General features: G+C 36.7%; 2 protein-coding genes across 2 annotated transcripts; one reads left to right on the top strand and one right to left on the bottom strand.

Annotated features, from left to right (window-relative positions):
• The first annotated feature begins 607 nt into the window (after window positions 1-607).
• Window positions 608-27,202, top strand: LOC121427437 (ATPase family AAA domain-containing protein 3-B-like). Its single transcript, XM_041623827.1, has 14 exons — window positions 608-906; window positions 9,911-9,987; window positions 11,176-11,337; window positions 12,111-12,180; window positions 14,577-14,742; window positions 15,887-15,956; window positions 17,045-17,257; window positions 17,905-18,030; window positions 18,762-18,886; window positions 20,400-20,451; window positions 21,221-21,291; window positions 22,244-22,411; window positions 25,185-25,293; window positions 26,071-27,202. Exons 1-14 carry the CDS (start codon window positions 681-683, stop codon window positions 26,224-26,226), a joined length of 1,791 nt encoding a protein of 596 aa, XP_041479761.1. The 5' UTR covers window positions 608-680; the 3' UTR covers window positions 26,227-27,202.
• LOC121427439 lies at window positions 5,590-6,538 on the bottom strand. Its single transcript, XM_041623828.1, has 2 exons — window positions 6,201-6,538; window positions 5,590-5,926 (listed from the first exon to the last, which is right to left on the bottom strand). The coding sequence occupies exons 1-2, from the start codon at window positions 6,315-6,317 to the stop codon at window positions 5,621-5,623; spliced, it is 423 nt and encodes a 140-aa protein (XP_041479762.1). The 5' UTR covers window positions 6,318-6,538; the 3' UTR covers window positions 5,590-5,620.
• Window positions 27,203-27,818: the final 616 nt, after the last annotated feature.

Below are 27,818 nucleotides of genomic sequence, written 5' to 3'. Positions count from 1 at the left end.
AAAAAACACAAAATTTCGGGAAAAAATGATATCCAATCCAACATCTTCACACTGGTCACTGCACTGCAACTCCCGATTACAAGTGGTGCAACTTTCCAACCAATCGACTTGCGCGCCCTGGAATTCCGGAATTTACATATTGCAATACAGTATGACAGAGGTGCATTTGCGCGAACACAAAGGCCATGAGCGTAAGTTAAAATATAGTTTTGACTCGATCTAGCCCTTGAAATTGACTACATTGTACCAATCCAGTAAATATAACCATCAAAAAAAAAAAAAAATCCGGCGAAAATAGGGGGGGGGGGGGGGGGGGCGCGCGCCCGGGGCGCCCCCCTCTGGATCCGCCACTGTAATTTGTTTATTTTAACGGACAAATGAAATATGTTTGCAGATGATTTATTTAAAATGCGTTTTACATGGCGCATCGTGAAAGATGGGCGACACGAAAGATGGTCCTTGCAAAGACCCTTTCGTGCAATCGGCCCATGAAAGTGAAAGTGTTCAAATTACAGTATTTTATTTCCCTTCGTGTTCTCTTTGGGAAATGCGTTAGGAGAAAAAAATTATCCCTTAGATATATTGATCAAAGACTAGTCCATTTTCAACTTTGACCTCAGCAATACACACACGTGCATTGGCATTACATCAGCGAGAACTCCACGTAAAATCTCTTTAAAATGTCGTGGTTGTTTGGGATTCGAAAGGACCAGCCTCTACCAGAGGCACCTCAACTTCCAGTTTTACAAGATGGAGGATCTGGAGCTTCATCAGGGGGAGGGAAAGATGGAAAGGGGGACAGTGCTGGAGGAGGAGGAAAAGGAGCCGGCTACAACAACTTCAGTAACTTCGACCCGTCGGGCCTGGAGCGGGCCGCTCAGGCTGCCCGCGAGCTCGACAAGTCCGGTGAGCGAGTAGGATTATTTGAGGGTCCGATGCATGTCCACTGCACTGAAGCTGTTTTAAGACTTAAAAGAGTTTTAAGAGTTAAAACTTAACTTACTTAAGCAGACAAGAACATTATCTTTGCTTTATATTCTTAGCTTTCAAATATTTTGTTTTAAAATAGCAATGTTTATTTTCTATTTCAATGGTGGATGATAATATGTGTGATTTCCCCTTTAAATCAATTTTTATCATCTGAATAATGATGATTTCTTATTACTAAATCATCAAGAAAAAAACAATATCTCAAATCATCATACTCCATTTGATAGATTTTCTCCTGATATTCTTACAAATATAATTTTGATGAACTTCAAGTTGAATTCGATATTCATGATAATATTAATAGGGTTACCAAAGGTCGGCCGATCCAATGAGCAAAAAGCCTGTGGGCAAATGAAAGGCCAATTGCAAGTGCGTAAACCATGCGCATTGCCACCCATCGTCTGTTCTCGACGGCAAAAATGAGCATTGAAATGCTTTTCCTCAGCAAATTAGTTCATCTTTGTTACAAATTTTAGGCTCTGTTTTGTCTATATTAAAGCTGAGCTGACTAATGTGGGATGAAGTGTCTTACCTTCATGTGGTATCGACAGTGACGTTTGGAGGTAAAATCAATGAGAAATCCACGATAATCGTCGCGTGTATTCGCTATGGAGAAAAATGCGTGCGATCGCATGCATTATTGCAAGCTCGAGATGGCGCTGTTGAAGATGGTCTGGAAATTCATAAAAAATAAACAAAAATCCTTTGAGTACGCTCACAATAAAATCATAAAAAATATGCTTTATGACTAAAACGGCAGTTCTCTTGCCCACACATATCATACTTGTTGTTGCATAAGAAATTCTTTTTTTATAATAAAAATAAATAGCAATAAATGTTTAAAAAATTATGTTTTACACATGGAATATGTTTGAAACATCTATAGTAGAATAAAAATGCTTTTTTTGAATGAATTCAAATTAAAATGAAGTTTATACATGCCTGCACTTTTTCACACTACTCAAAAAACTAAACGGGCCGTCAATCAACGTTGGTTACCTCGGCAAGTAGGCGTGGTCTAGCGTGAAGTTCGTTGGTGACGTACCTTTCTCGCTAGACTTTACTCAGCCGCCGAATTTAATTCATAAGCAATATTATTCTCCGTGCACGTGCAACTGCAACCTGAGTAGTTTTCACTGCCGGTGTCCTTGCCATTGAGGACAGTTGAAACAACACTGATAGAGTTGTGTGTGTACAATAAGTGAAGAGCGCGATCGTTTTATGATTGAATGAACAGTGTGCCTGTCCAGACAAAATTTATCTGCCATTTTATTTTCTGTGATATTTTATACTGCAATTGATTGTTAAATTATTTTCTGTGATATTTTCCTGTTTATGTATGTACGAATTTTATTTTATTTGAAGTGAATGAATCATATTATAAAGATTAATCCAATACAAAGCAAATAAGTGTCAGCTTCATCGTATTCGTGATTAAGAAATTAAGGTATCAAAATAATGATGCTTATTTTTTATTTGAATTACTTTGAGTAAAGAAATAATTATCTAAATTGGAAAAATGCATATTAAATAGTTTGTCATGAATTGAAAAGGATGTTTAGTATTTCATGTTCAGTGCACATTTTTTTTCCTTTTAATTTCACATTCTCAAGATATGAACCTTCACTAATGAATACAATTAAAAACAACATTATTTAAAAAATAAAGACTCGCAGAAAGTTTAGTACTAGTGCAAAGGTGGTTTGTTGATTTTGTTGTTTAATTTACTGGGAGGGACGACAAGCAAATGCCCGGGGTAGATTCAACTTTCAGCAAAAGGTGGGTTCAAAAAGGCTCCCCGATCGGCCGTTGAATTTAAAGCCGATTTTTTTTTTATTATACAACACTCTAACCTTTCTTTTTAATTTAGATTTTTCGCACCGCCATCAGGAGGGGGCACCGCCCCTTAATTGGGCCCCACCTGGATCTGACTATGGAATGCATGAGTAGGAAATAGAGAGAGATATAGGTGTCCCCTCCCATATAGCAAATATTTGTTAGTGGAGTTTTGTCGTTCATACTAAAGGGACCTTTTTTCAACTTTTTCCGGGGGAGAAAAAAACATTTGTGTAGAATACTTTTTTTCGGAGCAAAATTATCACCTTTTAGGGAGGGGGGAGGGGGTGTCTTGTTTATTTTTTTGTAATGAATGCCCCCACTTTGGAAAATCTTTGATCCGCCCCTGTGAAGGTGTTTATGTAAATGAAATTTGAATGGGGCTCCCGGGAATGTTTTTCAAAATTTAACCAATTCTTATTTTTCCTCTTAAACACTGTGGGATGAATAAATGCTTTATTTCTCCCATCACCATCGCTAACATAGGCGGATCCAGGGGGACCCGTCCCCCCCCCCCTTGGCCGATTGAATACCCAAAAAGGAGAAAGAAACATAGAAAAAAAAGAAGAAACAAGAGAACCTTGGGTAATAAAAAAAAATAATAAAAATCAAATGGAAATTTATCGATGACATATTTATAAAAATGATCTTGCTCAATAGGCTGATATTATTATGGAGCTTGAAATTTCAAGCTTTGCAGTCAAAATAAAAACACAATGTCAGCTAGGACATTGAACTTTCATTATTCTGTTTGATTTACGAATCAATAAATAAGTTCTTTATAAAATGTTCGTTTTATGGTCTGAGTATCAACATTTTTAGCTCGCGCTGCGCCTTATTAATATTTAAGTTTTCGAGTACCTATTAGTTATCTTCGTGTAGGCCCCATTCCATAAATTTCTCAGGTCTGATTGTCAAATCTTGTCAGCTAGCACAGCGCGCACGCATTTGAATTGGTGAGTAATGTATACATACCTCCAGTATATGAACTATATATGCCAGGGAATAAATTAATAATTTATTTTCCGAGGCTATTTTTGAGCTCACTAGCCCAAATATCCTAATTTGTGTTAAAGTTTACATTGGACCCGATATGAATTTCAGGGACTACATTTTAGTTTTCCAGGGCTCTTTAGGGCATTTCGGGGGCAAAATCGCCCCGAGCCCCCGTGTATTTTTCCCCTGTTATATGAATTAAAGTACTTAAAATCCCCTTTTCATGACAATTTATAAACCCACAATATCCTATACTTAATGTCTTCAAATGTACCATCTGCTTTATAATCTTTAACGAAAATGTACCATAATGTGTAAATGTAGCCTATAATCTTCCACAAGTCATCATCAATCAAAATCATATTAATAAGTTAATTGTTTTACTATCACCCACTATCCAGCATCTAAGAGCTTGCAGCATCTAATTAGCAATGATGTTGCTTATTATTCAGCAGTATGATATTCATCAAGCGAACATTGTAAACACTACACATTAATATAGCATGTAATTTATCAAAACAGGACAACATATATCATATTTTTATAATTTTTAAAGACATATTTTGTGGACTCTCAAGAAACCTAATTATTTTTGTCATAATCATGGCCGTTCACAACGGGGTGGGCAAGAGGCAGTTGCCTCCCATGAAGTTCTTGAAAAAGTATGCACAAAATCGTTCAATTTAAAATGCAAAAGCGTCCCAACGGCAAGCTCGATCAATTTTGCTTTCAATTTTTTTTTCCCCGCAAAAGATGACACATCCTGCCCGAAACTCGAAACAAAATATCCCGTACGGCCATAACTCATAGAGATAAATCGGAAATATACTTACATCCCAAACATCTTTGCTTCGTTTAACGAGCCTTCGAAACTGGTATCTTGATTCCGCCAGAGCTCTCTGCCAGTCTCTTTTTTTGATGTTATTGGTACCCACTTGGAGGATGATGACATCGGGGCGTTTGGGATAGATGAAGCTTTGAATTTCTTTTTCCAAGTAGGCACATGTCGCTCCCGGGGTGCAACCTATGATGACGTTGATGAACGGCCACTTTTGAACATGATTTCTATGCACGAGGGCCCTCATCATACTATCGCCGAAGATGCAAGCAAGTTGAAGAAAAGAGATGAGAAAAGGAAATGATAATATGTCTATAATTATGTTATTTCAATGATTATGTATTAACATGAACAAAATATTCCATGAGATTACAACCCCCGCCTATGCTGGACATAGTTTCAGCTAGACTTGTCACTTTTTTCATTCATGGGATTCTGTGGCGTCTTTTCTCTCATTTTAGAGATATGCCTAAATCAGAAGCAACAGTCCTAAAGCTCTAACCAAACCACAATTTGATAAAAATTATGTAAAACCAATTTTATCATCATACCTTTCTATTTTGGTCAACGCCATTTGACCAGATAGCATTTGTTTTTCCACTGACTCCGACCTCAAACTTCTCAACCTTCGCCCTTGCACCAGCCATTTTCAACATGTATCTTAACATTGACCTATGAGGAGATGGACATTCATCGCTTAGATAATGAATTCAGTATCAGGTCAGGCGACTGCTGTTGTCTTCTGAATAACATTCTTTTCATTCTATCTGCTTTGGGCCTGTAATGTTGATGATTGTTCCGAATGTAAGAACGCTGATTGTTCCAAAACCATCGCAATTCCCTTGATGTTTTATAGAATAAGGAAACTAAATTTCCGTTGCCTTAAAAATGATTTATAATTTCCAACTTTCCAACGTCCTGCCCGAAACTCGAAACAAAATATCCCGTACGGCCATAACTCTAGAGATAAATCGTAAATGTACTTACATCACAAACATCTTTGCTTCGTTTAACGAGCCTTCGAAACTGGTCTCTCGATTCCGCCAGAGCTCTCTGCCAGTCTCTTTTTTTGATGTTATTGGTACCCACTTGGAGGATGATGACATCGGGGCGTTTGGGATAGATGAAGCTTTGAATTTCTTTTTCCAAGTGGGCACATGTCGCTCCCGGGGTGCAACTAATGATGACGTTGATGAACGGCCACTTTTGAACATGATTTCTCTGCATGAGGGCCCTTATCATACTATCGCCGAAGATGCAAGCAAGCTGAAGAAAAGAGATGAGAAAAAGAAATGATATGTCTATAATTATGTTATTTCAATGATTATGTATTAACATGAACAAAATATTCCATGAGATTACAACCCCCGCCTATGCTGGACATAGTTTCAGCTAGACTTGTCACTTTTTTCATTCATGGGATTCTGTGGCGTCTTTTCTCTCATTTTAGAGATATGCCTAAATGAGAAGCAACAGTCCTAAAGCTCTAACCAAACCACAATTTGATAAAAATTATGTAAAACCAATTTTATCATCATACCTTTCTATTTTGGTCAACGCCATTTGACCAGATAGCATTTGTTTTTCCACTGACTCCGACCTCAAACTTCTCAACCTTCGCCCTTGCACCAGCCATTTTCAACATGTATCTTAACATTGACCTATGAGGAGATGGACATTCATCGCTTAGATAATGAATTCAGTATAACAGGTCAGGCGACTGCTATTGTCTTCTGAATAACATTCTTTTCATTCTATCTGCTTTGGGCCTGTGATGTTGATGATTGTTCGGAATGTAAGAATGCTGATTGTTCCAAAACCATCGCATTTCCCTTGATGTTTTATAGAATAAGGAAACTAAATTTCCGTTGCCTTAAAAATGTTTTATAATTTCCAACTTTCCAACGTCCTGCCTGAAACTCGAAACAAAATATCCCGTATGGCCATAACTCTAGAGATAAATCGTAAATATACTTACATCACAAACATCTTTGCTTCGTTTAACGAGCCTTCGAAACTGGTCTCTCGATTCCGCCAGAGCTCTCTGCCAGTCTCTTTTTTTGATGTTATTGGTACCCACTTGGAGGATGATGACATCGGGGCGTTTGGGATAGATGAAGCTTTGAATTTCTTTTTCCAAGTGGGCACATGTCACTCCCAGGGTGCAACTAATGATGACGTTGATGAACGGCCACTTTTGAACATGATTTCTCTGCATGAGGGCCCTTATCATACTATCGCCGAAGATGCAAGCAAGCTGAAGAAAAGAGATGAGAAAAAGAAATGATATGTCTATAATTATGTTATTTCAATGATTATGTATTAACATGAACAAAATATTCCATGAGATTACAACCCCCGCCTATGCTGGACATAGTTTCAGCTAGACTTGTCACTTTTTTCATTCATGGGATTCTGTGGCGTCTTTTCTCTCATTTTAGAGATATGCCTAAATCAGAAGCAACAGTCCTAAAGCTCTAACCAAACCACAATTTGATAAAAATTATGTAAAACCAATTTTATCATCATACCTTTCTATTTTGGTCAACGCCATTTGACCAGATAGCATTTGTTTTTCCACTGACTCCGACCTCAAACTTCTCAACCTTCGCCCTTGCACTAGCCATTTTCAACATGTATCTTAACATTGACCTATGAGGAGATGGACATTCATCGCTTAGATAATGAATTCAGTATAACAGGTCAGGCGACTGCTATTGTCTTCGGAACATTCTTTTCATTCTATCTGCTTTGGGCCTGTGATGTTGATGATTGTTCGGAATGTAAGAACGCTGATTGTTCCAAAACCATCGCATTTCCCTTGATGTTATATAGAATAAGGAAACTAAATTTCCGTTGCCTTAAAAATGTTTTATAATTTCCAACTTATGTTGTTAAATCAATTATTCTTGAGGACAGTTGGCATCACAATTAGATTATAAAAATGCCACAGTTTACCATATGAGTTGTGTAAAACAGTCATTAATTCATTCATTGAGAACTTAATTCTTTAATTCCTTCAATCATTTATTGATTTAAAAAATTGAGTGCCTCCATCCTCATGCTTTAGTTACAGTGTCACCTCAGCATAAAACTTTTTTATGTCATATCTAATCCTAATATCAGCAAGAGGTATGAACATACTATCCATCACCAAACCACTGCATTTGAGCCATTTATTTTCCCTTTTCTCTTTTTCATATTATTTTCTTGTTATTTAATCATTGTTTATTTGTATAAGCTCGGATCCGAGACTAACTGGTACGGTGAACGCACTTTCGTTCGAGTTGTGTATTTGCGTAATAATAGACCGAGGCGATAAAGGACACGCCCACAATCCCTCGTTCAGTGCCGAGCTCTGTGCATACGTGTCGACCAAATTTCAAAAAAAAATTTGTACACAATTCGGACCTAATTTAGCCTCAGATTAACAGATATTTAGATCTCTTTGGAATACCAAAAGTCATTCACTTGGGGTTTTTTAATATGCTGATTCAGGTGAGGTACTTTTCAATGCTTTTTAACATAGATTTAAAAACTTAGATTTTCCTTTTGGTAACCCTAATGATAATCATAAAGCATACAATCTTTCCTCTTCTCCATATTCATTCAAAGACTTTGCTAAATTGAGCGGAGAAGATGAATTTATTTTGCATTTGAACATAAGCACTTACCAAAACTTTGAGAAATTACGATTATTATTAGAAAATATGCAGTTTGCCAATCGCACAGTCATTGCTCTCACTGAAACCTGGTTCACGGAAAGACCAATTTCCTTAAGTTATCAAAAATAAAAATAAAATAAATAAGAAAAAGACCCTCACAACAGAACAAAACAGCCCCCAACCATGAATACAGATTGACACCCATAGCTTGCCAGTATATGCTAGAATGGTAGTTTACTTTGAATTCTATCAAGATAATTATGAAATATGGCACTTTAAACGTTTTGTTGATGTAGATGGCGCTCTTTAATATTGATGAACGAATGATGAACACATTTTTCTCGTGATTTTGTTTTTGTGCTTGATTTTTTAACACTGTCAGGTTCCATTACAGCTATTCATCATTTGACTTGGCTCTTAAGTAAATTTGATTCTTTAAATCATTTTTTCTTAATTAAAAATAGATATTGAAAAGCTACAATTGTCTTGCCATATTACTTTCCACCAATAGAGAGCGTACACTAAACGATGCCCATAATTCAAGTTTTCGAGTGCCCTGGTGATTACAAAAATTACCCCCACGTTACTAATGAAAAATAAATTAAAATTATACAGAAATTGTATTTTTGGTCACAAAAGTGATATTTTATTGATTTTTTAAATGTGTGCTATGTACAGCATTAGCATACCATAGTCCTACCTGTAGATTCCCCACAGGTAGGATGGTAATGAACCATTGGGTGGGACTAGGGAGGGGCTAGAAAGAAGGAAGCAAAAGAGAGACAGAGGGAAAGAGAAAGATAGGGGGATATATCATGCTTGTGTGCACGTTCTGTCCATTCACTATATGGTCAGCTTGGTGTGTAATCTTGGAACCGGAGCCGGTTCAGGGAAAGCTGGGAATCACCCAAGCTTAATTGTCTCCATATTATCATAGATCTACAGATCTGGGCTCCGTAGCACAAAGATTAGCGATCAATCGCTACATGAACTGACCAATCAGGATCAATGTTACACGCGCATTAGGCTTAAAATACTGACCACTGACAAATCAGTGCAGGTTTTTTCATATTTGCAATTCCAGGTCTGCATTTATGAAATCATTCAATCTTACCTAGAAACTGATAATCCTGATGATATCTATCGATCACATAAAAGCATATATTTCAGACAGTGTATTAATATTTGCTTGGAAAAATGCCAGACATTTTGTGAAATTCTGTGCTTATTTTGCTCATTTCTCAGCAGCTACACATTTTCTTCCAGAGTCATTTGGCACATATTTGTTATCTAGTACACAAACACTTGGGTGGTCATTTTATTGGAATCTGTTTGAACCCATTTTGAGATCATTACCACAACTGGAATTAGTCTTTAATCTAACTGCTGTGTGTATATTTTTCATTTGATTTTCATATGTATTTTACATTGTTTTACTTGGAGCTACCACTCACAAAGTTCTTATGGACTTTTCAGCAGTTTCCGTTTTTCTCTGATACATGTAATTTTTATTCTTGTATATATTGTATATTGTTTTTTATATTGGTGAGAAAATAAATTGAACTTTTATTCCCTTCTGTATTAGCAAATGCAAGGGGAGCATTGGATCTCGCCAAGATGCAAGAACAGACAAAACAGTTGGAACAACAGACCAAAATCAAGGTATGGGCTTCTGTCTCGTTGACAAAATTGTGACCAGCAGTTGCATGTTGGTAGAGCAAAAGTGTACCTACATGTAGCAGGTGTCCAGTTCAAACATAATATTTCTCATAGTTCTGCTTTTTTTACTTTTTGTCAGGGTGAACTTCCCTTTTAATTCTAACTAAAATTCTCAATCTTCTGTATATTTAAGTATCGGACAGAATTGAGTTTCACATTTCCCCCAAGTAAGGAGAATTTAATAACATAAACTTATCCTTATCTAGGGGGAAATGTGAAACTCAGTGCTGTCCAATACTTAAATATACAGAAGATTGAGAATTTTAGTGAGAATTAAAAGGGAAGTTCATCCTGACAGAAAGTTTAATGTAAAAATAGCAGAAAAGATTATGAGAAATATTTGCGAAGGTTTGAGGAAAATCTGTCACGAAATAAAAAGTTATTAGAAGTTTAATTATTTGATTTGTGACGTCATATGCATGGAGCTTTCCTACATATCGCATGGTAAAAATTAATTAGATATCATTTTTCTCAGAAAATGGAAAATGTATTTTTTTGTACCTTTACTATATCAATATACAATTATTTCACACCCGCTCTTAAATAGAAAATAAATCATTACGAAGCATTAAGAATGGAATTAATGCATTTTATATTACATAACATATGAGGCAGTTGCTCGTTTATGACGTCACAAATCAAAATTTGAAATTCTAATAACTTTCTCAATCTTTAATGGATTTTCCTCAAACTTTCAATATATTTTATTTTTATTTCATTTTTACAATCCGGTTTTCGTCAGGGTGAATTTCCCCTTTAAAAAGACACAAGCCTACAATTGAAGGACAGGTCGACCCCAGAGAGAGTTTATTTGAATGAAAAGAGAAAAATCCAATGAGCATAGAACCAAATATCCCCCGGTCTCCCCTGGTCCACTACTGTATTGCAATTCAAATCTTTTGTTTAAAAAAAACCCCCATTATTTTAGTAGAGTTAAATGTTTTTATGATATTAGAAGATTTTTATGGTGGAGAAGTTGGCAGTTTACACCATGTATAGTCCTTGACTACTGAAAAGGTCTCTTAGGTCATAAATCTTTCTCGCCTGATTATAGCGCTGAAAAGAACCTCAATCAGAGAACAAGAAAATATTTTGTTTTGTTCTTTAAATGATTTTGTTTTCTTTATTAAGGAGTATGAAGGAGCCGTCGAGCAGATGAAGTTGGACCAGACTAGGGTCCAGCAAGAGGAGAAGAGAAAGACTATGTCTCAGGAGACCCAAGAACATCAAAGAAGGGCGCAGTACCAGGACCAGCTAGCAAGGAAGAGATACGATGATCAGCTCTCTCAACAGGTTATTTATACTCTCGCATTTTAATCTTGGAGAGAGGAATCAGACCTAATCAAAAATTTTAAGAGGAAAAAGACAATGCAGACTGGTAGTTAATGAAAGTGTGAACAACATCAGACAGACAGAAAGTTATGAAAGATTAAAAGTTGCTGAAAGTGGCAATCACTATACCTTCAGATTGGCACTAGGGTAGATAATGTAGGTGTCGGATGCTCTACTTTACCTTTTGGATATATAGCATCCATGCCTTCCATATTTCAATGTCCAATCAAGACTAATGTGAAATATCCCTACCATCTGTCATAATTTGCTTTTAAAAATTGCCTGCTTGAAATTTACATAGCCTTAGTGATCTCAATTTCAAAACAGCCATAACTTTCTTATCCTTTGCTTGATATCTTTCAAACTTTCACATTCTGTTTATATTATTTTTCTCTTCTCTCTCAAACTGTTCAATGACCAAGGTACACGTTCCCTTTAATCTTTTGTAAACAATCACTGTATAAAAGCTTACATAATAGTCACATCAAGGCACAGGAGTCCTTTTGCACACTTTCCAATGACCATTTCTAAACTTATGATGATTAACAAAAAAATCACTAATGAATATGTTATACTAATTTTTTCGCTCTTATAGAACCATCTTGATATCAAACGGACCTTCCCTTTCAATAACAATGCAACACCTAAATAATTCAACTTTTGCCAGCTAGAATGGAGAGAATCAGGTCAAAGGGAGAGACTAATTTGTTGATGATTGTTTTTTTCCCATTCAGAAAAGGATGAATGAAGAAAACTTAGCCAAACAGGAGGAGTCCGTCAGGAAGCAAGAAGCTATGAAAAGATGTAAGATGATCTTCTATGACCCATTTACATATTTGGCTCTCAAGGGCAACTTAATTCTTACATACAAGTTTCAAGGTGTTTTGATTATTTAAAGAAGAGCCGTGGTGTACTGTTTCTGACTCTTGTCTTGTAAAGAGAGGGTCGTGTGTTCAAATCCCAACGCGATCTAGCGTCTTTTGGCACGACGTTAATCCACACTTTGCCACTCTCGACACAGGTGCTAAATGGGTACCCAGTAGGATGCGAAGTTATTGTATGCTTGAATTTGCCAGCGTCATTATGAGGCTGCGAAGAATGCAAGGAATGCTCCCCAGGGAGTGGAAATTGTGCACTTTTTGTGCGGGATTGAAATGAATCCAATGACTGGAGTAATAATATGCTGCATAGCACTTTGAGCCGTTACAAGAAAATTGCTATATGAAAATTAGCTATCATTAGGAATTTACCAAATATTCTAAAATGAGAGATCCAAGGACTTGCATTATTTGTATTATTCAACATAAATTTTAGGTGATGCATTTTTGTCTCACCTGCATAGCAGAGTGAGACTATAGGCGCCGCTTTTCCGAAGGCGGCGGCGTCAACATCAAATCTTAACCTAAGGTTAAGTTTTTGAAATGACATCATAACTTAGAAAGTATATGGACCTAGTTCATGAAACTTGGCCATAAGGTTAATCAAGTATTACTGAACATCCTATTAGAGTTTCATGTTACATGACCAAGGTCAAAGGTCATTTAGGGTCAATGAACTTAGACCATGTTGGAGGAATCAACATCAAAATCTTAACCTGAGGTTAAGTTTTTGAAATGTCATAACTTAGAAAGTATATGGACCTAGTTCATGAAACTTGGACATAAGGTTAATCAAGTATTACTGAACATCCTGCATGAGTTTTATGTCACATGACCAAGGTCAAAGGTCATTTAGGGTCAATGAACTTTGGCCGAATTGGGGGTATCTGTTGAATTCCCATCATAACTTTGAAAGTTTATGGATCTGATTCATGAAACTTGGACATAATAGTAATCAAGCATCACTGAACATTTTGTGCAAGTTTCAGGTCTCATGATTAAGGTCAAAGGTCATTTAGGGTCAATGAACTTTGGCCGAATTGGGGGTATCTGTTGAATTCCCATCATAACTTTGAAAGTTTATGGATCTGATTCATGAAACTTGGACATAATAGTAATCAAGCATCACTGAACATTTTGTGCAAGTTTCAGGTCTCATGTTTAAGGTCAAAGGTCATTTAGGGTCAATGAACTTTGGCCGAATTTGGGGTATCTGTTGAATTCCCATCATAACTTTGAAAGTTTATGGATCTGATTCATGAAACTTGGACATAATAGTAATCAAGCATCACTGAACATTTTGTGCAAGTTTCGGGTCTCATGATTAAGGTCAAAGGTCATTTAGGGTCAATGAACTTTGGCCGAATTGGGGGTATCTGTTGAATTACCATCATAACTTTGAAAGTTTATGGATCTGATTCATGAAACTTGGACATTAGAGTAATCAAGTATCACTGAACATCCTGTGCGCATTTCAGGTCACATGACCAAGGTCAAAGGTCAATGAACTTTGGCCGAATTGGGTGTATCTGTTGAATTACCATCATAACTTTGAAAGTTTATGGATCTGATTCATGAAACTTGGACATAAGAGTAATCAAGTATCACTGAACATCCTGTGCGAGTTTCAGGTCACATGATCAAGGTCAAAGGTCATGTAAGGTCAATGAACTTTGGCCATGTTGGGGTTTTTTGTTGAATAACCATCATATCTCTGTAAGTTTATTGGTCTAGTTCATAAAAAGTGGACATAATAGTTACCATGTATCACTGAACATCTTGTGCGAGTTAGAGTAGTTTTCAAAGTCAGCACTGCTGCTATATTGAACCGCGTGATGCAGGTGAGACGGCCAGAGGCATTCCACTTGTTATGAATCACAATGGTTAAATCCATTTTGATCTGGTATTATAAAGTATTTTATCTTTTTAATTGTTTAAATTTTATTAATTGATTCAAAACAAACAAAATTCAATTTCATGGTTTATTGATAAACATGTACATGTTTCACTGTATGAAAACTGAAATGTTCATGCTTTACAATAGTAAATACACATGTACATGGTATAAAATACATTTCCAATTAAAAACATAAAAATATATACAGTATAAAATCAATAAAATATGACCAAAAGCACAATATTTGAAAAGTACATTAAAATATGATAACAAGTGAAAATGGTTTATAAGGAGCTATGAAGAGGAAGAAAGAGTTGTCTGGTATTCATTTTCAAGGGCAAGCTCGTGGATTTTATACAGGGCATATTTGAAATATGTTTTCCTTTGTTCATTTGAATGACGTTATTATTCCTTTCATTTGGCAGCGTCTATGGATTATGAAGCAGAGTTGAGATTGAAGAATGATATGAAGAAGATTGAAGCCGAATTGAGAGGGAAAGCAAAGATAGAGAGAGAAAATAAAGATATACGGAAGGAGCAGATCCGTCTTGAAGCAGCTGAGTATAGGGAAACGGTACTGCAGTCTATCAAGTAAGATGAATGATATGAAATAGCTAGAAAAATAAAACATGAAAGGGGTAGTTCAACCTGACAAAAACTTTAATGTTAAAATAGCAGAAAAAAAAAATATTGGCAAAGGTTTGAGGAAAATTCATAAAAGAATAAGAAAGTTATTAGAATTTAATTATTCGATTTGTGATGTCAGCTGCGAGCAGCTTTCCTACACATCGTATGGTAGAAAATCAATGAAATGTCCTTTTCTCAGAAAATTGAAAAAAGTTTTTATTGTACCTTCAGTATATCAGTACACAAATCACACACCCCCCCTAAAAAGAAAATGAAAAATAGGTCATCACGAACCATTGATATGTGAAATTGATGCATTTTATATAACATAACCAATGCGACAGCTGCTCTTTTGTGATGTCACATATCAAAAATCTTCATATTCTAATAATTTTCTTGATATTTAATGTATTTTCCGCAAAACCTCACCAATATTTTTTACTATTTTTTTCTGCTATTTTGACTACAAACCTTTCGTTGGGGCCAGGGTGAACTTCCCCTTTAAAGGGTATACAAACCAGCAGCCTTTTATAAGCCCACGTCAAATCCTCAGCTACTCATATCTGGCCAGGTGTATTACCCATCATGCAACATTCTAAACAATGTCTTGTAATAAAGGAACGCTCCTATGATAACACACTGATTCCCTATGTATTACATTCATATCGCAGTTATGTTACCCAGTACTTTTCCTCTCCAAAACATTTTACTTTCTCTTCAAAAATGTATTTTAGGCAAATTTATTCTCAGGATTCCTGAGACCAGCTATTTATATAACACAGTCATTGAGAGACAACTGAAAATGTTTAGTCACTTTGCTCCCTCTTAAAGACCTGCACGATTGTTGCAGTTTGTACCTCACCTTTTATAGAATGTAGGGAGATGAAAACATGGGGGGGGGGAAGTCACAAAGAATTAAGGTCAGTTTTATTTCTATAGTTAGATGTATTGTCATAAGTATGTCAGTTCACAATTATCATTTGTTAATAGACAAAATTGCATTCTATTTTTTTCCCTTTTATAAAGCAATTGAGTCAGAACTGAAAAGCATGTATATTGATTATCAGATCTATTAAAGTTTTGTATGATTTTGTTATTTTTATTTCAGAACGGCAGGAAACATTCTTGGAGAGGGCTTCAGAAGTTTTATATCCGACTGGGATAGAGTAACAGCCACAGTGAGTTGAATAAGATCAATCTGAAATCTATCTGTTTCATTTTACATTACATATGTTTGATAAGAGCTTTAATCTCTTGACTTTTGATCATGATTACTGCCGGGGGTAAAGGTGCTCAGGAAAAAACTACAAGTTTGTGATTATTGATCACATGACAAATAAAAGATCCTATCACTTGTCTCTATTTATTCACCATTTATTCTCCAAGTTGCCAATTTGAGATTTACTGATTCCTAGTGATCTCATAACTTTATTATTCATTGTCTGGTAAAATTATCTTTCACTGATGGGTTTAAAAAAATAATTTTTCTGCTTTCACACAAATGAATGCAATACTATAAAGGTTCAAATTATCCATTGAAGATAGTGATTAAAGAGTAATAAAGTTGCTTATCATTCAAGTGGGCCTGAATTATTAGACAACGCTGCTCAAGATATTGCAATATGGGTAAGGAACTGGGCCAAGTTTTAGGAGTTTCAGGACTTGAGGGATTGTTATGCAAGTCAGTGGGTTTGCACATGGACATGTATTTGCTTGTAATAATGATAAATGCCAGGTGGGTGTTTCATAAAGCTGATCGTAAAGTTACACTCAACTTTACGCATGACTGGAACATGTTCTTAGGTCATATATCAATTACAGGGATATCACATTGCACAAGAAAGGATCACCAGTCATGCGTAAAGTCATTCGTATCGTACAAATAGCTTTATGAAACACCCACCAGTTATGGTAAAGATTTCAAAATCGTTTCGTACAGAATCCAATCAAATGAACACTTAAGTGTCTGTACGTATAGATGAAAAGTATGAGCTAAAGGAACATATTGTGTAATTGCTGAGAAATTAGAATATCAAGCATAAATTCCAGCTTCCAGTTTTTTTCCAAGCAATAAGGCTACACTGCCCCACATGTGCTTTTCTGTATTGGTGATTTTCAGTGTGATTGTTTTTCAGCTTAGATTTCATGAATGCACACTAAGTCTAGTTTATGTAACTGTACTAGACTGATATATTGACATTTAATCTTTGTTTTATATATTTTCTCATGAAATCGGTGTTTACTGCAACTTTTCATTCTATAACAGGCAGCGGGAGTTACATTACTAGCCCTCGGTGTGTATTCAGCCAAGATGGGAACGGGCGTGGCTGCTCGTTACATCGAGGCCCGTCTAGGTAAACCCTCCTTGGTCAGAGAGACCTCAAGGCTCACCCCGATAGAAGCCGTCCGTCATCCAATCCAAGTGACCAAAAGAATCTTCAACAATCCAAAGGATGCTCTAGCAGGTGTTGTCCTGGAGGTGGGTTAAGTTTTATGCAGTAGTAATAATAGTAATTGGATTTATGTAGCGCTTTTCCAGAGGATACCAAGCGCTATTGATTGCATAAGACAAGTTAAGGTTTATGGTTATATAAGTGTGTTTTGAGATGTTTTTTGAAGAGGTCAAGAGAAGAGAGGTTTCGGAGAGATGGAGGGAGTTTGTTCCGAAGACGGGGGGCAAGAGATTGAAAGGAGTTGAAACCGGCCTGTTTAGTGGATTTTGGAATGACAGTAAGATTTAATGAACGTAAGAATTAACAATTGCACAATTTAATTCTTTTAAATGTACATCATACATGTTTGTGTTCAGGAGTTAAAAGATGGTGATCTTCATCCTTCGCTTGCAAAGATGACCACAACTTACATATTCCTTGTGGGTTTGAAGAAAGTTGAATAGACCAGTCTTCACCCGAAGATCTGGAGTAGTGCATACAAGCAAAACCCAGTATTTGTTCAGGCATAGTGATTGTGCTTGGTCTGTCTTTTCGATGTCGGCGTTTATGTACTTGCTTGTCCATGCGCCTTGAAATGCTTGATGATTATGCATCCTTGCTATACATTATTTTGCAGCATGTATTTTGATTTAACTCTGAATAAATTGTGGTCTTGTTTGTTTGGGTTTTTTAGCCAAAGCTTGAGGAACGTCTTCGAGAGATCGCCATAACAACTAGGAATACCAAAGCAAACAAAGGAATGTACCGGAATATACTGATGCATGGCCCACCTGGTACAGGAAAAACACTCTTTGCAAAGGTAAAATAATATCCTCTGATCATGGCTTTGTCTTACAAGGAGTTTTGCTTGATCCAATCAACCACAACTATAGAAAGCCAGCAATGTCAACACCTAAAATGCATGTTTCTACATTATGTTTTCTAGATACGATGTATACTCATAAATTCATTGTTTTGAAAACTGGATGGGACCCATTTTGTTTATATGTGCAAATTTCATGTAGGAAAAATTGTGAGAATGATGGATTTCCATGGTCAGATCAATCACAACTCTGTTAAATGGGGCCCATGTCTTAATCTTTCTTATGCTCCGCTGAATGCTTCACAAGAAAAACATGTTTTTGTATTTGTCCCATGAGCATTTTGTTCAGTTTTCATTCAATGTTTTTGTTTTTGTCCCATGAGCGATTTGTTCAATTTTCATTTGTTTCCAGTGCTTTTGGGTTGAATTCTATGATTTGCATTACGCACAAGATGGATTTATTTACTAGCAAAGTTATCCAATCTTATCCATAGTCATTTAATATCTACGCCTTTTCATTTCAGTTACAAATTGCTTCACATACACTACTCCATGTTTGGGCCACTCAAAAAATAATTCTATCCCTCGGAATGATCAGCTTTATTTCATGCAATCTATTCAATCCAATTATCTCATGTTCAACTCCATTTTTCCAAGAGATGGACTTCATTCGTTCTTATATTTTGACATACGCAGTTGAATTCATTTGAATTTTACAATTTCTACAGAAACTTGCCATGCATTCAGGAATGGACTATGCCATTATGACGGGAGGTGACGTTGCCCCGATGGGAAAGGAGGGAGTCAGTTCAATACATAAATTATTTGATTGGGCTTCTACAAGCAGAAGAGGGTAAGAATTATGTGTTAATGCCCACAATCATTAGATTGATTATTATGGCATATCAATGTCAAGATTGACTTGACCTGAATTTCGCCGGGACCGGCAGATGCAATACACCCACTTTTTGACGAAAAGTGTATTGGTTTTATCCACGGGACCAACATTTGCGTCCTTTCCGATGGACGGAGTGTTTTCCAACTGCATTCACACCTGCACTGAATACAGTGGTGAGGCACACTTGCACACAACACTATAGCATCAGATTTTTTGTTAGATGCGTTTCGGCATGAGCGGGACTCAACCTCCTCAGGTTGAGATCTACGATCTTATCCAAAACCCCTGCTCTAACCGACTGAGCTATGCTGCCTCTCTTAAAGTAAGTGTTTGTCCCAAATAAAGTGCAATGGGGCGTTGCAAGAATGTGGTATTGCAATGAATGCAAATCAATCACAAATTGGCGTCTAATTGAAGACTTTGCATTTGATGTTTGGACATACTGTACACTTGTTTAATAAAATTGAAAGTTTCTTGCAACACCCCAATAGACTGCTAACAAAAGTCAGGGGATTGTCTTGCTTCAGGAATCTCACCCTGAGTCCTTTCCAGTCTGATCCTCCCGTTCCACAACATACAAAACAATTGGAAATTTGTGAAAGATACCGTATGAGATTCCTTAGCATCTTCACCTATCTCATCCTCCCATTCCAAATTCAAACCAATGGGGAATGGAGGAAAACTGCTGTGAGAGACACTGAGTGAGATTCCTACTCAGCGTCTTCACATATCTAATCCTTCAATTCAGAATTGGAAAAAATGATTATAGAAAATATGGAAAAAAACACTGATAGATACTGTGTCAGATCTGAAAGCTTGATGGATGACAGATGTTGATGAAATGCTTCCCAGACCCTACTTTCTCTCTGAATTTCTTTTTTTTTCTCAGGTACGGGAAGACAAATTGCTTCACTCGTGCTTACAAACGGCCATTATACCCTTCAAACCTCAAAATATGTCCTGAAAAGAAAACCCATGACATCATAATTATTCCATACCATGATTCTTGTCTTTCATGAGTGAATAATATAAAAGTAATGATAATGTCTGTACTTTTCCCTTTAACTCTGGGCCCCATCTTACAAAGAGTTGCGATTGAACCGTTCAATTGCAACTATGGACAGCTAGCAACGTCGACGTCTATTATCATGTTTGTTCAAAATATTTTCTGACTATGATGTATATTCATGCATTCATCGTTTTCTGGAAAATTCACTGTGCTTCTCTTTGTTTACAAAGGACATAGTGCATATTTCCTGAAAAAAAATTTAAGAGTTACATAGAGTTACAATTGATTGGATCAATCTTAACTCTATGTAAGACAGGGCCATTGATTGATCCACATTGCTCCTTTAAAAAAATGAGCACCTGCCCACGAAACATGTTTTTATGCCTCATATCCCATTCTTGTCTCTATGAATTTCAGGAGAAAAGTATATTCAGTTATTTTTTTTCTTCTCAATTGTAGATTACTACTATTCTGTGATGAAGCAGATGCCTTCCTTAGGAGAAGAAATGCTGTAAGTCTGGGTTTTGCAGTTATTTATATTTTCAGAGTTCTGCGCATGTACTATATACCAGTTTACTGGACTATTCAAATTCATGGATTTTTAGATTTTATTTGAACCTTGTTTTTCAAGATAATTCACAAAAATTTTTATTGATAAGTAGGCAACAGTACTCTTAATCCAGTTTTCATTCATGTAATTACGTTGAGAAAGCACTCATGTTGTCAAAACCGAAGTTGAAAGATGAAGTTTCACTAGAAGTCGAGTTTTATGGTGAAGATATTCACTTGCTTTGTTAACTTGGATGAAAATGACTACATAATACACATCAAATATACATGTAGGCCATGTTCGATTCAAAGCTAAATTATAAAGGAAAGAACTATCTAGAGTCCATGATAAGTAGATTTCCAAAGTTAGCCTGCTTGTGTCCTGAGTGAAAGTTCCTGAAGTCGGGTAGAAGCAGTCTACCCAGCAACTGGTTAGCATAAGCTCAACGGGCCTAGGAGTAGGACTAGGTCTGACAACGTTAGCTTATAGCCGAGATTGGTTACACATCAGCAAGCACTAGGTCTGCAAATATATCGGGCGTTTCCTCCGAAAGCATAGTGGAATTGTTATTCTCGGTCTGGCAGTAATAACTATTTTTCCTCGGGGAAAATAGTAATTGCCAGACCAACCTTGGATAAATACTGCCCATTCTTTTTCAAAGCTGATATATTAATATACTGTATTATATATCACAGAAGTTTATTTGATTTTTTTTCCTTTGTTTTCTCAGGAAATCATTAGTGAAGATCTTCGTAGCACTCTAAATGCCTTCCTTTACCGCACCGGTGAACAATCTAACAAGTAAGTCTGATCAATGCATATTTACAGTATATGTGTTGAAATAATGATAGAATTTAGAAGGCACATTATATTGGCATTTCAAAGTGCACAGATGGGTCAGCTAACTAATGACTTTAGTATAACAACAAAGAGTCTGGTAACAGCAAAATCTGAAAAAAAGAAGAAATTATTCATGATGTTGATTAAAATCAAGAGATTTCTTGATTTTGTAGAATAATTTACCATTCTACTCCTACATTGCTTGAGGGTACCTGCTTTTGAGATGAATTTGAAAAAAAAAATTCAGAGATTCTAATTCGCAGGAAGCTTTTCTTTGAGATATATTTTTTGGCAACATCTGTTGATTTCGAAAAAATATTTGTACCATTGAATTGATTTCTTCTTAAACGTGAAAAAAAACTTATATACTCATTGAAGCAATATACCAGATTAATTTAATTTTGATTTTCTTTATCATATTTGCCCATTAACAACCTACTGCACTTTTTGTATAAGAGTTGGGGGAAACCCTGGTGTAATGGTCCACCTGCACTCTTCCAAACGGTTATATTTTAGGAATAGAAGAGACCATCGGGTCATAGTAATTCAGTCTGTCTATTGCCTCTCAGGCAAAGTTGACTCCAAAACGAAACAATAATATCAATGCCTTCCTCGTGAGATGTAATTGCTGATTTTTAAGAGCCTACTGGTCTAGTGGTTATGGCTCTCATCTTTCAATCTGAAGGACGTGGGTTCGAATCCCAGCCATTGTATGTTTTCCTTCAGCAAGAAATATATCCACATTGTGCTGCACTCAACCCAGGTGAGGGTATCAGGTAGGAAGAAATTCCTCAATGGCCAGAGCGCATTTAGGCAGCACGACTATAGCCGGGGTAATAACATCATTGTAATGCGCAGTTGAGTATCTGCAAATAGAAATTGCACAATATAAATGTACAATTATTATTATTAGATTCATGTTGGTGTTAGCAAGTAATCAACCAGAGCAGTTTGATTGGGCCATCAACGATCGATTAGATGAGATGGTCGGCTTTGATCTACCTGGGCGTGAGGAAAGGGAACGAATGGTTAGGTTATACTTTGATAAGTATGTCATCCAGCCGGCTTCACAGGGTAGGAGGTAAGTCCCTAGTCACATCTATTTATTTTTATGTATGGAAAAAAAATCATTTTGTGTAGTCCCATGTATGTGGACTGGTGTTTGTCTGTGATGTAAATTGATGTAAGTGGCATTTAATGAAATTCACAAGGTAGAAACTAAGATCATCTTTTCCTTGAAGTTTTACATTTGAATGATAAAATTTTCTGAAACAGAAATGAATTCTAACAGAACTTGACAGAATGACCATCATGTGTTGTTGTCGAGCCTTAACGAAGTTTGGCAGAGTCCTAGCAATCATGTTCTTTTTTAATTAAATACAGGCATTTGCAAAGGGTATATCAATAAAGCATTTCGTTGGATGATATCAAATGATTTTCTCATACAGTACAAACATCTCCGAAGGATGTATCACTATAAATATATCTTGGTCTTCAGTACCTTGTACCTTGTAGTTCCATTCCCTGAAGTCCTCCACCAGGAAGGGTAACTCAGGGCTGACGAGAGTGGGAGTATTATTACTTTGAGTTGTTGCAGGTTTTGCATGTTTAGTTTTAGTGAGGAAGTATGCCAATGCTTTTGGAGGATACTGTTTCGGCTGTGAGACTATTCCAGTGGGAGATTGCTTCAGGGAAGAAGGAATTAGCCAGTTGGGTGGGTGTGATGAACTTTGAAGGTGACCTCATACTGTTCATCATGGGATAATCTTAATCAGTGTATCAATGATTGCTGTTGTATCATTATACTTTGATGTTCAACTGAAGGTATACTTTAATCGTCACAAACTCTGTATAAGGTGTATATGTCATGTATCACAATCATCATAAAGAAGAACTATAAGAATATCAGATAACAAAATAATTTAAGAAAAAATAACCAAGAATCTTACATTAACCAAGTCCATGTACTGCAACAGTTGGGCAGTAAAATTGAATAACTTTATTGCGGTTTTGTCCATGAATACACAACTGCCATATCAATAATGGACATCATCACACATTGATACATTGTAATACATATAACTTATTGAATTTAAAGATGACACATTCCAACTTTACATGAGCTGAATCTGAATTCTGAGCTATAACTGATGGTGTATCAACATTGCAGAAATCTAGGTAAATTCTGGCAAAATCAGACATGTCCCATATATTGTACAGCGCACAGGTGTAGATAATTGGTGAAATAACTGAAGAAGGCATTGGAACAGGTTAGAAAAAAATGAAAATTTGCTACCTGACAGAAGCTGAGTCTGAATGTGGAGCCAGAGCTGATGGTATATAAGTATTGTAAGAATATAGCCAACTTCTGGCATAATCAAACATGTTCCCAATTTTGTACAAAGTACAGACGAGGGTATGTCTGAGCAGGATATTAGACTACAGTAGGTGATGGAACAAGATGTAGGCCGAAAGGCATGGCCTGGTATCGGTAAGCACCATCTCAAAACCAAAAGCCCAACAGATCCCGAGATGCGGGATGTATGGGGATATGAAAGTAGGCGTCCCGGAAGTCGAGAGAGAGACAGCCCAGTCCGACGCCTGAAGTGATGGTATGATTGACGCCAGAGTCTCCATGCGGAAGTGATCTGGCTTGATGAAGGTATTGATCACCTTCATGTTCAGTGTCATTCTCAGCTTCCCCGAGCGCTTGGGGACAATGAAAATAGGAGACAAAGATGCGGGTTGTCTGGTATTCTTTCTATCGCCTCCTTTTCCAGCAGTGCATAGATTTCCAATTCGATGTATTGCTGGCGGGGTGATTCTATATCGATATAGAAGCTATCTCGCACAGCATACAAGATAAATGCGTTGTCCGGTATTCCCTTGCGGGGAGGAAATGATGGAGATGGTCGGCGACCGATCCGTGCGCTTGGGGCAGCCCGTCAAATAGACTGCTTGGGTCTGGCCGTAGCCTTGGAGGCTGGTTGACAGCCACAGGAAGCACTAACCGGTGGTGTGGTGAGGTCTATGACCTGACGGAGCGAGGCTGAATTAGGGGAGCCACGGGGGCGAGTTGGAGGACGTTGCCCTTGGGGCAGGCTTCCTCATGGAAGGAGCCGGTAGGCGAGAGGCCTTGAGATCTTTTAGGAGTTCAGATGCCTGCTTGTGGCCTTCAATTTTTTCTGTCAGAAGGGCGGCCACTTCTCCCCCTATAAAAATGCTTGTCCGACTGGGGGACGCCTGGGAGGAACTCTTGTATATCTTTAGGCGAGATGCCTAACGTGGTAAGGACATGAGATTCCCGAGAGTTGGATGCAGTGGAAGCTGCTGTAGACAATTGCATCCACAGCGCGCCGACCAGCGAGAGCAACGTTTTGAGGGGAATGCTATCATTCGCCGACACATTCAGCTTCGATGCCTGAGCCAAAGCTAACAGTATATAAGTATTGTAAAAATAAAGGCACATTCTGGCATATTCCCAATTTTGTACAAAGTACAGACGAGGGTAAATCTGAGCACGATATTAGACTACAGTAGGTGATTCGTGACGATTCCTGATGAGCTGCCTTTCATGATCTCCAATTTATGCATCTTAATTTTATAACCACAAAATATGAATAAGTTAAACCTAAGATAACAACAACAGCAACATCATTTTATGGCACAGTTCCAACCATCATGGAAAGTCCTGGAAAAAACTGGTCATGAAAATTCAGGGAATTTGGAAAATTTGTGAAGACTCATGGAAAAGTCATGGAATTGCATTGACCTCTTGGCTATGTTAGCTTTCCAGTTTGTTGTGTCTCGCAACTCTCTCGTTGATTTTTCCTTTTATGTTTTTTACTTTGCAGACGCCTGAAGGTTGGCCAGTTTGACTTCAATGAGAAGTGTAGTAAGATAGCTGAAATGACTGAAGGGTTATCCGGAAGAGAGATTGCTAAACTCGGAGTCGCATGGCAGGTCAGTTCTTCTCTCACATAATATGTTTATTTGACAGTTTGATCCACTTTTCACTCATTTTCCTGTTCTGTATTCAAAGATATTCAGTTTAATCTTATTTTACTGTTAAATGTATGAGCTGAAAGTTCCTATTGTCACCTGTGTATGTGATGTATTGTTTATAGAAAAACTTTTGAAAATTACATTTGAAAATCATTATTCATCGCTTCAATAAATTAAAATGTTCTATTGTCCAGAAACAACACCCCAATTTTCTGAATTCGATTTTTTTCCTGCTGCTGCTATATTTACCCAGGGTGGCCACTTCAGTTCTGAAAACTGTTCTCCCAGTTGGCTCTGCTATTATTATTACATGGGCTTGAACTGGGCTGCTTACGCACTCTAGCATTCAAAAATTTTAAGGAAACTACACAGGTCTTACATGCTTATCTGTGTCCAGTGTGTGTGTGATCTTTAGAAGAATTGAGTAAATATGTTTATCTGATTCCCATGCTTAACAGAAAATATCAGTTCTTAGATTTGGTAAATTGGCTTTCATGATCACTCAGACTTTATATTCCATTATTCAAATTTATGACTAGAACTGATTGCATATTCATTTTTTTTTTCAAGTGGACTTAATAGAGAGACAGTGGTTCATTTGGATCCTGGAGGCTTTTTCTGCTTGTCTAAGTTGGCAATAATGGCGGGATAAAAAACTGTATCTGTTTGAATTTCTCAATTGAGAACTCATGGTAATCACTCTCATTATTGTTATTTGTTTATTTTTGTTGCCAGGCAACTGCCTTTGCTTCAGAGGATGGCGTCCTTTCAAGCGAGATGATCGACGGTAAAGTAGAGGAGAGTGTCAAACAACACAAGCAAAAACAAGACTGGCATCAGAAGGAGGATGCAAGGTTAGATAAACTAGAGAAGCTGCACAACGTGAAATAGCACCATCTATCTACACAGAATTGACAATGTCAAAATGTAACTACAATTCATTGATATAAATGAAAAAAAAACTGGATAGAGCATAAATGCATTCTTTTGAGGCCACTGGAAACACTTCAAAAGTATTCCAAAAGGTTTAATGCTCACAAAGTTCCACACTTTTTGTCAGGCATCTGGTTGCCGTTTCTTACGTGATGGTATTGCCCCATGAACTGTAAACAGTGTCAATGTTGTGAGTGCAGCAACATATATGACAAGCTCTATCCAGTTTCTTACATTAATTACTCAAATGGCTCCATCTATAGACATAGAACTGACAATTACAAAATGAATCCCAAAAATCGACATCAATATGGAACTTGCAATATTGAAATTTGTTGTCAAATAGTGCCATCTATCAACATAGAATGGACAATGTCAAATGTAATATCAAATAGTGCTTTCTTTAAAAAAAGAACTGGCAATAATGAAATATATTGTCAAATGGCACCATCTATTCATATAGAACTGACAATGTCAGAATGTAACCTCAAATAGTACTTTCTATCAAGATAGAATTGGCAATAATGAAATATGTTGTCAAATGGCACCTTCTATTGACATAGATCTGACAGTATCAAAATGCAACCTCAGACAGTGTTCTGTCAATATGGAACTTGCAATATAAGAGTTGCCATGTCAAATAGTGCCATCTATTAACATAGATCTGACAGTGTCAAAATTTAACATCACATATACAAATAATTCACATCATCTGGGGCATTAGTAAAAGAATTTAACACACGAGGTACCTTTGGAAGAGTCTTAACACGCCTGAGGCACAGCAGAGGGCACACAGACTATTCAAAGGTAACAGGTGTGTGTAATTATTCTTATTCCCAAGGAAAATGATGTGCATTATGTGTTTTATAATATAGTATTGTGGGTCCTTGTTGATAAACTATCATCTGTGAACTATGACCGGTCAACAGAACTATTAATAAAAAAAAAATTACTGTTGGCTAAAATAAATAACTGGTCACTTGATCTTATTTCAGCTAGTCTTGTGATCAGTATCCATATATCACTATTTAATAACACCATCTATCACCTAGTCTTGCAAGCACAGGTCCTGATTTAAACTTTGATTAACAAGTGGGTCTTCACAAAAGACTAGCACATTTAAAAGGTTAAGGTTAGAGGGCCCTCAGCACAAGGGTCTCCGTTGTAGGCTCTGCATTCAGGCCCTTAAAATTTACTGAGGGGGTTTGCTACAAACTATCTATATAGACCTGACAATGTCAAATTGTAATGAAATATCAATGCATATGGTGCTAATAAATTCCTTGTATATTGAAGATTGACAAATATGCATTTTAGTGAGTCAATAAAGTCATTTCTTGTCGACCTCCTGTAACAATATTAAAATATGAATGCCAGTTCAACAATGTTAAAATGAGTTTGTACAGAATCAAATAAAATTACCACCCAGCATGTACATATGTACTATGAATTAAAATATGTTCCCAATGATTCTGGAAGATATTTTTTATTTGCTGAGAAATTATCAAAATAAACATGAAATTTCAGCCCAATATCTGGTCTTGTTCCAA

This window comes from Lytechinus variegatus, chromosome 14 (genome assembly GCF_018143015.1).
Source record: "Lytechinus variegatus isolate NC3 chromosome 14, Lvar_3.0, whole genome shotgun sequence".
Taxonomy (NCBI): Eukaryota; Metazoa; Echinodermata; class Echinoidea; order Temnopleuroida; family Toxopneustidae; genus Lytechinus; species Lytechinus variegatus.
This window is presented reverse-complemented; position numbering and strand designations above follow the sequence as displayed.

Coding starts and splice junctions, on each gene's coding strand:
- LOC121427437 (XM_041623827.1), top strand. CDS start 681: ATGTCGTGGTTGTTTGGGATTCGAAAGGACCAGCCTCTACCAGAGGCA. Junction 907..9,910: donor CCGCGAGCTCGACAAGTCCG/GTGAGCGAGTAG, acceptor CTTCTGTATTAG/CAAATGCAAGGGGAGCATTG. Junction 17,258..17,904: donor TAGCAGGTGTTGTCCTGGAG/GTGGGTTAAGTT, acceptor TGGGTTTTTTAG/CCAAAGCTTGAGGAACGTCT.
- LOC121427439 (XM_041623828.1), bottom strand. CDS start 6,317: ATGTTAAGATACATGTTGAAAATGGCTGGTGCAAGGGCGAAGGTTGAG. Junction 5,927..6,200: donor GCGTTGACCAAAATAGAAAG/GTATGATGATAA, acceptor TCTTTTCTTCAG/CTTGCTTGCATCTTCGGCGA.